The sequence below is a fragment of the Gallinula chloropus genome, assembly GCF_964237585.1.
Source record: "Gallinula chloropus genome assembly, chromosome: 15".
Taxonomy (NCBI): domain Eukaryota; kingdom Metazoa; phylum Chordata; class Aves; order Gruiformes; family Rallidae; genus Gallinula; species Gallinula chloropus.
In genome coordinates, this window is record NC_140100.1 from 3,703,865 (window position 1) to 3,715,864 (window position 12,000).

The 12,000-nt window shown below is 51.4% G+C and overlaps 1 protein-coding gene across 1 annotated transcript in view; it reads left to right on the forward strand.

The window, feature by feature from the left end:
• PKD1 (polycystin 1, transient receptor potential channel interacting) overlaps nucleotides 1-12,000 on the forward strand; it is a gene marked incomplete at both ends in the record, with an annotated part of 90,660 nt that overhangs the window by 39,522 nt on the left and 39,138 nt on the right. Inside the window, 8 exons of the mRNA XM_084271031.1 lie at nucleotides 777-848; nucleotides 2,232-2,401; nucleotides 4,439-5,107; nucleotides 5,413-5,596; nucleotides 8,989-9,203; nucleotides 10,097-10,209; nucleotides 10,289-10,415; nucleotides 11,337-11,614. Of these exons, the coding sequence (XP_084127157.1) occupies nucleotides 777-848; nucleotides 2,232-2,401; nucleotides 4,439-5,107; nucleotides 5,413-5,596; nucleotides 8,989-9,203; nucleotides 10,097-10,209; nucleotides 10,289-10,415; nucleotides 11,337-11,614 (1,828 nt within the window). The remainder of the gene's footprint in view (nucleotides 1-776; nucleotides 849-2,231; nucleotides 2,402-4,438; nucleotides 5,108-5,412; nucleotides 5,597-8,988; nucleotides 9,204-10,096; nucleotides 10,210-10,288; nucleotides 10,416-11,336; nucleotides 11,615-12,000) is intronic.

A 12,000-nucleotide genomic window follows, 5' to 3' on the forward strand; every position in this document is an offset into this window, starting at 1 on the left:
AAACTGTCCAAATCCCACTTACCTTCTGAGGGAATCAAGTACTGAGGAGCCTGGCAGTAGTGGGGTAAAGGTCCAATTCCCATCATGCCCTACACCACGAGCTGTCCCAAAAACTACCCAGACTCTGGGTGGGCCAGTGGAAGAGGAGGTCTTTGACCATTAGCTAACTCACTGGTTCAGGTGGTTATCAGATGAGTTTATACTGGTACTTGTAGATGGTTCATAGAGAAGATTAACTATGTTTTAATGTAAAATTGGAGTGTCAGATCTAAAAAGGCTGCAATAGACTCAGCAGCAAAACCTGCTGTGGTGGTTCCAGCTGAATTCCAGCTACCTGGACAGACTGCCATCGCTGTGCCTCAAAATCTCCTAAAAGGAGAAGGACTCATGGAAGATGGAAGGACCTGGAGTGTGGGAACTGGACTTGAACACAGAAGCAGGCTGTCCAGAGAGGCTAGGGAGTCTCCATCCTTGGACTCAAAAGCAGTCTGGACACAGTCATGGGCAGCCTACTGTAGATGGGACCCCTACTTGAGCAGGGGGCTCAGACCACATGAATTCCCAAGGTCCCTTCCAACCTCAACCATGCTGTGATTCCATGATTTAGCATCTGAGTGAACATTTTGCTGCCATATGCATGTGGCTGTTGAGACTCGAGGTGCTCAGAGGGTACCTAATACCCAAGCAGAACTTGGGACAGAGGTTGATCCTATATATTGGCCAGGAGGTCGTTACCAACATGATGAACTTTCCTTTTCATTTCCCCTCTTTTCCAGAGATATAAGCCACAACAAGATTTCTACATTAGAAGATGGAATATTTGATAATTTATTTAATTTAAGTGAAATGTAAGTTCCTCTTCTTTGTTTCCCCGTTCTCTATTCAGACCTTTCCTTGAAACAGCTCTTCCCTTCCCAGTGGAGTGGGATGCAGCGCTGTCTTGGGAAGATCTGGGGCATGTACCCAATTGAGCAGTGGTCTTCTGGACTCTCCCCAGTTCTTCCTCAAGCTGTGTCCTGCTCCTGGGTTCTGCTTGTGCTCATCAAGCCTAACCTCTTCCCAGGCTGCTTCTGTCTCCTGGATACCTCCAACCTCTGCTACTGCCTTCCTGGCTTCTCTGCTTCTCTGCCACACCAGCTCTGCTGAGGCTCTTGTCTCTGGCTGTGCTCCAGGTCATATTTTATTCCTCTTTCTATGGTCACACCTCTGTACTGGGGGGGGGAATCTGATGAAAAGGGCACTGACCTGCAACACAAGAGACCCTGACTGACACGTCTTAAGTTGCCTGAAGACACTTGAAGATGTTCTTCCTCAGTGATCCAAATTCCTAGGCTTATAGTGGTTTTTAGTTGAAGCAATTAAAATCTCTGCTGTTATGCAAAGGGCAGTGAGGGGATGACACGTTTCCAGGAGGGATGCACAAAGTGACAGCACAGAGCAGCAGCTCTGTACCTGAGTGAGCCAAAGGACTGACCCTCTGCAGTCGCTCTTGGCCAGCCAGAAAAAGGCTCAGCCACCCATCCTCCCTGCAGACCAGACACAAAGGGCATTTGCAGCTCTGCATTTTTGCTTCCAAGCGGCACTGAAATGCCAGAAGGTCCAAGTGAGTCTGTCCCCGTTCAGGCTGGCCAGCAAAGTGGTGCTTCCAGTATAAAAACCCGGGTTCAGCCCCTGCAGCAGCCCAGCCCAGCTGGCGTCAGCTAAACAAACAGCTTTCCATCTCTGTCCCCTTCGCAGCTGAATGCCAAAGGCTGTAATTTGGATCAAGCTTAGCTGCAATTAAAGTTTCCATCTTTTCATTAAACTGCCACATGGAAAGATGATCATTAACTTTGCATTTCTTTTTTGACAGATCAATTTTATTCGCTTTAGCTATTTTTTAATGCAGCTGTAAATAGTCTCCCTTAGCTGGAGAGGCTGTCATTACATCCAGTGGCTGTTAGATGGCAGACTGTTTTAAATATAAGATTGTGTCTGTAATTTGCTTCTAATTGCAACGATTATTTGTAGAGTGAAAGAAGTACTTGGAGTCCTTGCCTAATTCTAGCCTCTAGAAAAATCATGTTAATTATTGCTTGATTCCCTATTCATTAACTCCCCTCGTGGTTCTTTCTGAAGCATTTCAGTGGAGTGGTGCAGATGGGAACAGTGAGGGATCTGCACACTCCTGTAATTAACACTTAGCACACGTCAAGTTCGTGCCTAACTTTTGTCTGATCTCCCCATTACAGAAACTTAAGTTGGAATCCATTGGTTTGTGACTGCCAGCTTGCCTGGTTGCCCCGGTGGGTGGAAGACAGACAAGTGAGCGTTATTCAGGCGTCAGACACGAGGTGTGCCCACCCTCCTGAGGTGGCAAACCTTTCCCTCTTCGAGGTCTCATTCGTCAATGCTACTTGTGGTAAGGAAATGCTGTGGGCTGTGGTGAGGGACATGACTAAACCAGTGGATGTGATGGGTCCAAGGGGAGCTGGGGATCACATCTAGACTTTTTGAGACCTCAAGCCACCAGTTGTAATCTAATTAAGCGAATAATGGTGGTGTCTGGCTATACCCTGGTGCCCTAAGGCTGGAATCAGTCACACCAGGGCTGAGATCAGCAAACTCATTACAGACCAAGCTTCAGGCAGCACTAGCTCCATGCCCTCCAGCCTTAGGCTTTCCTTCTCTTGAGCTTTTACCAGTCTCACTTTTAGCAGTAAAATCCCTTGGAGTTGATGGGACCTCAGGACACGCTGAGTTGAGTCTTTGCAGGAGTTGGGGCTCCACAGTGGGAGTGCTGAGTGGACATCACCCCCATCTGCAGCCCATCGCCTGCTCTGGGTACATTTTTCTGCCTGCCTTGGCTACCAGAAACGTGGGGCTGTGTTTACTTGGAGGGCAGCAAAGGGGAGCCCTAAGAAAACTAATCCTGCCTGGATGCTCAGCTGTCTCTAAGAGAGAGGGAGGGAGAGCGGGTGCTCCCTCCTGGCAGGCATCTGGCATCTCCTTCAGTACATGGCAGGAGGGTGCAGTGACCAGGGCTGGGGGAACCTAGCTGGTGGGAGTACAGTGCAGTGCTCCCCCAGGGCCAGAAGCTAGGTGGTGGTTGCTCTGCTTTCCCCAGCAGAATTACTGCAGGGAAATTACCTGGTGCTGGAATTACCAAGGGAATAACACCAGCACTGATCTTCCCTGTGATGAGCAATTGTTGCCCTCCTGTACTGCTCGTAGTGTGGGAGCAGTAAGGGGAGGCTGTCCTCTGGGTGATGGGGACAGCCTGACAGTTGTCACTGGCCAGCAGGGAAGGGAGAAGTAGGAGCAGGCTGGTGTTAAAAAGCAAAGTTGTTCCCATGCCATGGTCCCCCTCACAGGACTCTTCTGCAGAAAAGCGGCTCAGCGTTCGCTGTGGAGAAAGCAGGACGGTTGGATGGGTTTGAGATGGGCTGATCACGCAAGGCTGGAGCTGTTGAGATGTTTGGGGGAGATGTTGTAGCAACCAGCAGAAACAGAGGAGCAAACATGGCTCGGTTGCGTGGGCAGTGATGGAGAGGAGGCCAGGCAGTCCCAGCTGGGCTGCGGCTGTGCACGAGGCAGAGGCCCTGCCTGTGTCTTTGTGGCAGAGAAACCTCCCACCCCTTGCACGTCGGTTGAGGGGGGGGAGTAAACTCTGGGGAATGAGCTGTGGCTCTGAGAACGGGGCTGGTGTGGCTGCCAGTGTTGCACACGTCTGCATGCCCATGTACGAGTGTGCCCGTGCTCCGTGGAGCCAGGTGTGTGTGGTTCCTGTGTGCCCTTCCCATGGGCACATGGATGTCCTTCCACACCCCTTGGGGCAGGCTGCTTATGGCATTGCCCCATTTTCCAGCCCCACATTTTGCCTGCAAGTAGGTGGGAAGCTCTTGGCCGCAGCATCTGCCCAGCTCCAGCATGGGCCTGGAGAAAGGTCTGATGGCATTTCCCCCCTGCCCAACCATGTGCCACTCTGCCCAACCATGTTTTGTGACAGACATGTTGCTGGGATGCCCCAGGCAACGTGCAGAGAAACGTGCTGCACCAGACCAAGCCAAGGTACAGCCAAGGGAACACCTTTTGTCTTGGTCTTATTTGGTGACTTGTCCTTTGGGCCCCTTTGAAGGTCAGGCTCAGTGTCTCCATGTCCCCTGGGACTGGGGACTCTCTCCAAAGACCCCTTTTATTTGCTGAGTGTTGTTGCTCCATAAATCTTTGTGATCTGCTTGTAATTTCTGTCATCATTAATTAGCATAAAGAGTTGGGAACCGTTGTGGAGGGATTAAAGGCTTCCCAGGCAAGACCCAAAAAGGAAATACTTTGGAATAGAAGCTTTCCAGGGGAAGTCCATTCCCAGGCGTGTGGGGTGGTGTGTCTCTTGGAGGGTTTCACCAAACCTTGACTTCACAGTGTCAGTTTGCAAGAGGATCTTCTGTTCTTTCCCCAGGAGCTCAATACATAACGTGTCTGACAAGCAACCACACAGAAGGAGCTGAATTTGTCATCCTCTTCACGTCTGGTCACCCTGGGAACCTCACCGAGGAGACCTGTAGTGCCCTCTGCTATGCTGAAGACCAGGAATATGGAGGTTTCAGCAGCCAGGGGCAGTGTTGGTGTGGTACTGCCCACCAAACAAACTCTTCCTCTGGTTGTTTGCCCTTTTGCACTGAGCATTTTTCCAAGCAGGCCTGTGGTGGCCCGTCACTCATCCCCTCTCCCTTCCAGGCACAGCTGCCCGTGTCTTTCACAGGACTCCAGCCACGGTACAGCCTACACCAGGCCGTGCTCTTCAATGTCAGTATTCCCATTGCTGTCAGCACTTTACTGTGGGAATTTGGGGATCAGACAGAGGTTCTCAACACCACTGCAAATGCAGCTGTCCACATGTATGCCTTACCTGGGCAGTACAACGTCACCGCCACCATCTTTGTGGGCACCAAGGTCTTGTATGTGCAGACAGAGATTGAGGTGGTGGCTTCACCCCAACAGTTAGAGCTGCAGTGTCCTTCCTTGGTCAAGACAAACGAGAGCCTGGACGTACGGATCCGCAACAGAGGTGGCACCGGCCTCGCGGTGTCGTACAGCATCACCGCAGAGGATGGAGAGCTGGGCAGAGGTAAGCAGGGTTGTGTGGGTGGGCACTGGGCAAGGGAGGGGTGGCACTGGGTCCCGAGACTTCCCTTTCTCTTCCTTCCCAATGAAAAGGAGTGGATGACTCCACTGGGCACTCCTTGCTACCCTGACTGACCGGGCAGTGTTTTGTGCTGTCTTGGGCCAACAAGGTCACTGCACAGAGTGCACTTCAACAGAAAAGAGCATCTGTAGGCTTCAAAAAGGACAGAAGCCTTGCTCCCCCGATTGGACTGGGGCATGTGGACCCACAGAAAGGGTGTCATGCTTGTGTTCTTCTCCCTCATGCAGCAGTTCACCCCATGTGTCCCCACGATGGCTTGGTTTTTCTGGGCAATAACCACTGCTATCAGCTGGTGGTGGAGAAGGCCGAGTGGCGGGAGGCCCAGCAGCACTGCCAGGAGCACGGCAACGGAGAGCTGGCTTTTGTGAGCAGCCCTGAGATCCAGAGCTTCTTGGTCGCTCATGTCATCAGGTAAGCAAGGAGGGTAAGGGTTAAGTTTTCCTAGGGACAAGTCTCGTGTTCTGGGATCAGATCTGGGTGGGGGTGGTCCTGTGGAGCTTGGCAGCGGAGCCCTGTGCAGCCACTCAGGCTGGAGGGATGTGTACATAGACTGAGTGTGGGGAGATGGTAGAAATTAAGGAGGGGGCTGCTGCTGAACAAAGAGGAGGGATAAGCAGAGCTTGAGCCCTTGGGGGGCTTCTTTGCTTACAGACTGGAAGTCTGAACTGGGAGTTGTGGGATCGCTGCGGGTGGGCATCTTGTACCCCACGTTTGTGCCTGTGGGTACGCCTGAGGTGGTGCAGAGAGATGTGGGGTCAGGAGCAGAGGGGTGGGCTGAGCAGACCTTTCACCTGCGAGTTCAGCAAAATCTGCAGTGGGGTTGGGTGGTGGAGAGGGTCAGGCGCTCGTGTCCTGAGTGTGCTTGGATGTGTAGCTGCCAGTCAGGGCCTGAGGGTCACCTTGCAACCAGCTCCCTCCATCTGCAGAATTACAGCTGGATTGTCCCATGCACAGCACTATGACATCCAGTGGCCGCTCCAGCAAAGCCCAGCCAGTGCTGCAGTCCTGCCTCCCAGCTGGGATCCTGCACCATCCCAGACATGGCTGCAGCCTGAAGCCCAGACCTCTTCCCTCTTCTTTTGCCTCCTGAGGAGGAACAGCATTCCTGTCCGATTGTCAGGCTCCAGCAACATCTGTTCCACCTCAGGACTAGGGCTTTATAAACAGAGAGCACTGAAAGTGTCAGCCTTTGATTAAACCCACCCTTCTAAGTACCCTTTCTGCAACCAGCCGTCTTGTGGGGGGTGGGATGGGGTGAGGAGGACAACCAGGAGATCTTTCAGGGGCCTGACAGCTCTTGTCAGCGCTCCCAGATGCAGATGTTGAAGATGGCCTCTTAATGAACACGGCCCAGAAAGCACATGCAAAGGGAACAGCTGCATGTGACGTAGGCTTCCAACAGTCCTGCCTAAGGTCTGACAGCCCCTTCTTCCCAAACTTGTATCCTTGCCCTGTTCCCTTCACACTGGGCTTTATCCTGAGATTGCAAACATGTGGTCCCTGCTTGGGGGAAGAGGAGCCTGTCCCTTCCTGCAGGCTGGGGACTGGTCACTCGGTGCTCTGATGTATCAGCCGTTGCGTGCGGGGCTTTTGATGGGACCACAGTGCAAGGAAATCATGAGACCTCGGAAGGGAATGAGCCGTGCCAGCTGTTTCCCAGCTGCTGCTCCACATTGCTCTCCTCCCCAGCCCCCTTTATTTCATGTATTTATTTTATTAATCCATTCAGATAAACATGAATGAGGCAGTTCCAGGATGCGATTTTCCCTGGCGATAAAAGACAAATCAAGGGAGCTGCAGGTTTTTGGAACATGGAGCCGCCATCGTTTCTTGTGGGAAAAGGACAGAAGCAGAAATCTGTTTCCCATTAGAACTCAGAGCAGTGAGGACCACTCTATCCTCTCCTTCACCTTTAATGGCCTCCCCCAGGAGCGGTATGGTCTGAGCTGGTCCCTTCTCCACCTCCAGAAGCAGTGCTCCAGCCCACACCCCTTCCAGGGGACCCTGCTTGAGGCAGTGCAGGGAGCCCCTCTCCCCTCCCAGTCCTCCTCAAGGCTTCATTCTGCTCCCACTGCCCCAAGCAAGGCAGCTTGGTCGTTCCTCAGAGGCAGAGGGATGCTCACATCTCACTTCAAAAAAAGGATGTGTAGAGTCCTCCTGTTCCCCTCTGCGAGGCAGTGGGCCAGGCAGTGGGGCAGGGGTGGGGAGTGAGCCAGCCAGCCCTTCTTTTCTTTTTTTTTTGGATGACTTGCAGTTAGGTCACAGCTGGAATTAGAAGAGGAAAATCTCAATCGAGTCTTCCCCATGGCAGCAGACAGGCGGTTTCCTATCCTGCCCCCCTGCCCCCTGCCAGCAGGTCAGGAGCAGAGCATCGCAGTGATTTATTTGTGAGTCCTATTTGCAGTGAAAACGACTGATTCACGAGACCAGCCATTGTTTCTCAGCGTGACCTCATGAGTCACTTCATCTGGCATGAGCCTGGTGGTGGAGGGACACCAGTTACCTCCCTCATCTGCTTCCTGCAGTCGTGCCAGGCTGGGGCAGAACTGATTGCAGGAGGGAGCGTGGGGAGAGAGCTGGGGACTTTGAGGGTGCCCGAGGAGGCTGTCCTACCCACCCTCCAATTTCAGTATGGAACAAATGCCTCACTTTGTGCTGCCCAGGCTGCTTGTGGCAATGAAAGACAGCTTGGTGCCTTCCTGCTGCGATTCAGCCAGTTTCCAAGCGTGGAGGGGACATTTCATCTTCCTAAAATGATCCTGGCAGTTTCCTGTGCATGTGGCATTCCCCTGCCTGCAGTGCTGTGGCCTCTGCTGCCAGTGCCTTGTCCCCCCCAGCCGCTGCCTTTCAGTTGTGGCTGAGGAGCTGATGATCTCCCAGCAGCAGCATCAAAAATGCCCCCATTTGAAGAGGAGTTCCTGTACCTGGCACCATCTGAGGTTTAATTCTGCACTGGTGCGAGTTCCATTTGCAGTGATGAATTGACCAGTGGCAAACTCTTCAAAGGCCTGCAAAAACAAAGGAAAAGTTTTCTAAAAGATCATAGAATCATCAAGGTTGGAAAGGACCTTTCAGATCATCAAGTCCAACCATCAGCTTTGTATGACCATACCATTCCTCTTAAGTTGTGACTTGATACAGGCTCCAAAACATTGGTGAGGGACATTCAAGCCACTTTCTTAAGAGGAGTCTGAAGTCTAGCCCATGGTCTCCTGCCCATGTTTCATTACCCTCCCTGATACCTTTGTACCAGTTGTGGCTGGTACGAGTCAGTGCTTACCAGTATATCACAAGCTATGTGATGCTGATGGGGATTTTTCTGATAACTTGATCTAGAGAGACTGGCATTTTGGGAGTGGGGTGACTCAAGTTGTGGGCAGTGATCATCAGGGGTCGGACTCAGCTGCTCTCAGTGATCCTTTGAGCTGCTTCTCCCTCCCAGCTCCGCTGAGTGTTGGTATCAACTGCTCTGTCTGCATCCTTTTGGCTCAGCTGTCCCCTCAGCTGTCAGAGGGCAGGTGGCTTTCTGGAGCTCTTAGGACAAAGGTTTGAAGTGCTGGTAGGCAGCAGGATGTTGTGCTGTGAAGGAGCTGTTAGTGAAGACCCAGGTTCTGGTGGTAGGATGATGGATAGTGATATCCTTTAGTCACTAAAGGCTCTGCAAAACACAACCTGTGACACCTGGGTGAAGCTGTTGTTACCATAGTTATTTTCATAGAGATCCATCCCAGCTCTTTCTAATTCTCATGCTTTCCTGAAATCCCCCCTCACCCCTCCCCTCCCTTTTGTATTTCTATTTGAAGGAGCCTCGATGTCTGGATCGGATTCAACGATTTTGCAAGCACTGGAGCGCAGCAGAGAGGTGAAGGATTTAATCTGGAGAGCTGTCAGAACTGGCTGCCAGGAGAACCCCATCCATCAAACGCTGACCACTGTGTCCGGATGGGCCCGACAGGCCAGTGTAACACAGACCTGTGCATGGCCAAGCACAGCTACGTCTGCGAGTACAAGCCAAAAGGTGGGCTCTGCTCCTCTCCTGCCAGCAGCAGGGGCAGGTGGGGATCCTGCTCACTCACATGTGCCAAGGAAAAATAGGGCTGCATGGAGGGGCCATCCAGAGCATCACCCCAGATCAGGTGGGATTGGCAACAACCACAGTATTCCCAGCAGGGACTTGGTTCTGAGGCTGTGGTGCCGCCTTGGTGACTCTTGCTGTCCTCCTGTGGCAGCTTGTAGTTTGTGAGATGTTGGTGTCTTGTGACTTAAAAGACTGTAGGGCCTGGGGGATCATTAGGTGAGCTTCCATGTAGTGTGTGCTGTGCACGTTTGTGCTTTTGCAGCCTCCCAAATCTCCCAAAGAGCTGTAGGGAGTGAGAAAGAGAAGCAGAAAAGACATGGCACATGGAAGAAGGTGAAGAAGGAAAAGCCATCACTAGGCAGAGAGCCCGCTGGCCCTGGTAGGAGGGACAGCATCAGCTGTGTGTGCTCAGTCCCCAGAGCCAGACCTGGCTGTGAATGAGCCAGAAGTGTTTGGACTGGTGGAAACCAGCTGGTCCTGGCCATGTTTCCCATGAAATCCAGAGGGACCAGGAAGATGGGGAGCGCACCTCATGCTCAAAAATTCAAAGCAAATCGTGGGGTGATGGAAGGCAGAAGTATTTTCAGTGTTCCCAGAAGTAAAAATTGCTGTGAATTGCAGATGCAAACATCGCTTGTGCAGGATGAGAAAGAAATTGAAACACCTGTGAGAAGGAGAAAGTATAGGATTACAGCAGCTCCTTCTCCAGTAAAGCTCCTGCGTGGTCCAAGCCCTGCTACAGCTCTGCTGAGCAGTGTGAGCAGAGTGGGGGGAACAGGTTCAGGCTTTGCTGAGTCTCATGGGCTCTCTTCCAATATTTCCTTTGTAAACAGGAGTTCTCTTAAATGCTGAAAACTTCTTTGTGGGAGACCCGAAGTTCGATGCGCAGGAGGCTGTGAAAAATGTGGCAGAAGAAGAGCTGTCAGCTCCATGGCAAGCTACGGAGGTAAGCAGGGTTTGCTCATCCTGCTGCTGCAGAGAGCCCAGGGGGATGCCAGCAGGTGAGAGCCTTCTTTGTTTTGCAGGTGATGGTGTTCCCTGAGCTGATGGTCAGGCACGAGGGATATTTGACTGCCCTGGAGTTCATGACACAGGAACTGCATCAACCTGTTCAAGTGCGGTTCCAGGTGCATAGACCCCTAGATGGAGAAGGTGAGGCATCTCCCCTCAAGGCTTGGGCTGTTGTTGGAGCTGAGACCATCAGGGCTGTATCAAACAGTGTGTGGGGGGGTTTCTTGTGGACCCTCTGTCTTCAAGGCAGAAGGTTTGAAGCCTAGAAGGCTCAAAGATTAGGTTCTACTTTTGGAGGAGACTCAAGTGCAAAATCTGCAGGCGTGGCTGGACAGCCTGAGGTTGCCTTGCAGAAGTGGTTGTCCTGGACAAAATAGAGGGAGAAACCCGTCTCAGTGTGTGAAGAAAATTTGAGTCTAAGGAACATGTGTTCCTTGTACTCAAATAAATCTTCTGAGTTACGCTTTGATACTTTGGGAAGACATGACATGTCAAGTGGGAATGTCTCCTGGTCCATCTGGCCCCACAGGTCAACAAGGAAGAACATTTATGTGAGCCCATTTCTTCCTGATGGATAAGATAATCTAAGAAGCCTTTTATTCCTTGTACACCAGCTCAATAGTCACAGTTTTGGCAGCAATTAATTTTGCAGCAGAATGTTTGCTGTAGCTGTAGAGTTGGCTGCTTACAAAAGGATATTTTTTGATGCTGAAAAGCTGATGCTTTGACGTGGAAACGTTAACTTGAGACAAGTTGCTTCATGTGTTTGCAATGTCAAAGCCAGCTCTGCTTTGACTTGGACTGCCACTTGAACATACATCTCTTAGATTGCAAATGTGGTGCATTCTCACTGGGAAAGAGACTTTTTTCAGCAATCTCTGTGCCTTTGTGAAACTGTCCTGTTAAACAGGACTTGCACAGGTCTTGCACAGCACCAGCATGTGCTGTCGTGGCAGCTTTTACTAAGAGTGGAGAAAAGTGAGGACTTGGGAGTGAAGAAGCACACTGGAAGTGTTACTTTGTCAGGCCAGTGATCTTTCCTTTCTCTTTCACTTCTTCCAGACTACCAGGAGGGAAAAAATGCTACAGAACCATTCCACACTGCTCAGGATGATGGAAACTGGACTCTACTTGAATGTCCTCCTGGTTTCCAGTGGTGTCATTTGACTAATTTGTGCTCGTCACTAAACAACTGCTGCAATGCGACCGAGTGTGCCAACAGCTCTCTTGCCAGCAGCCCTACCCCCATTTCCCTCCAGCACAATGAAAGCCAGCTCAGCTATGAAGTCATCAAGGAATTTGTCTTTACAGTACCAGCTGGCCCTTCTTCCCAGTATCTGGTCAGTGTTTATTAGCTGCCATAACGAGTGAGTAGGTGGGACAGTTTCCTCTTGAGTGCTTTGGGTGACTAAAGAATTGTTCCCAGTTTGCAGATGGAGATACTGAAGCCCATTCAGATGAAATTACTTGCCCAGTGCCACACAGGCCACCACTTTCTATCTTCCCCTCTCTAAGCTGTGGACTTTCCTCAGTAACCAACACAGTTGGTCAGAAGTCCACACCGATTAACTGGGCTGTTCCCATTGCACTTGTGCCCTGGAGAGAGAGAGAGAGAGAGAGCATAAAGCTGATTTCTGTGTTAACACATTTGATTCACAGTGGCCAAGGAGAGTGGAGTGGTGGAACATGTTCCCATGCCGCGTTCGGATCTGCGGCTGTTCTGCTG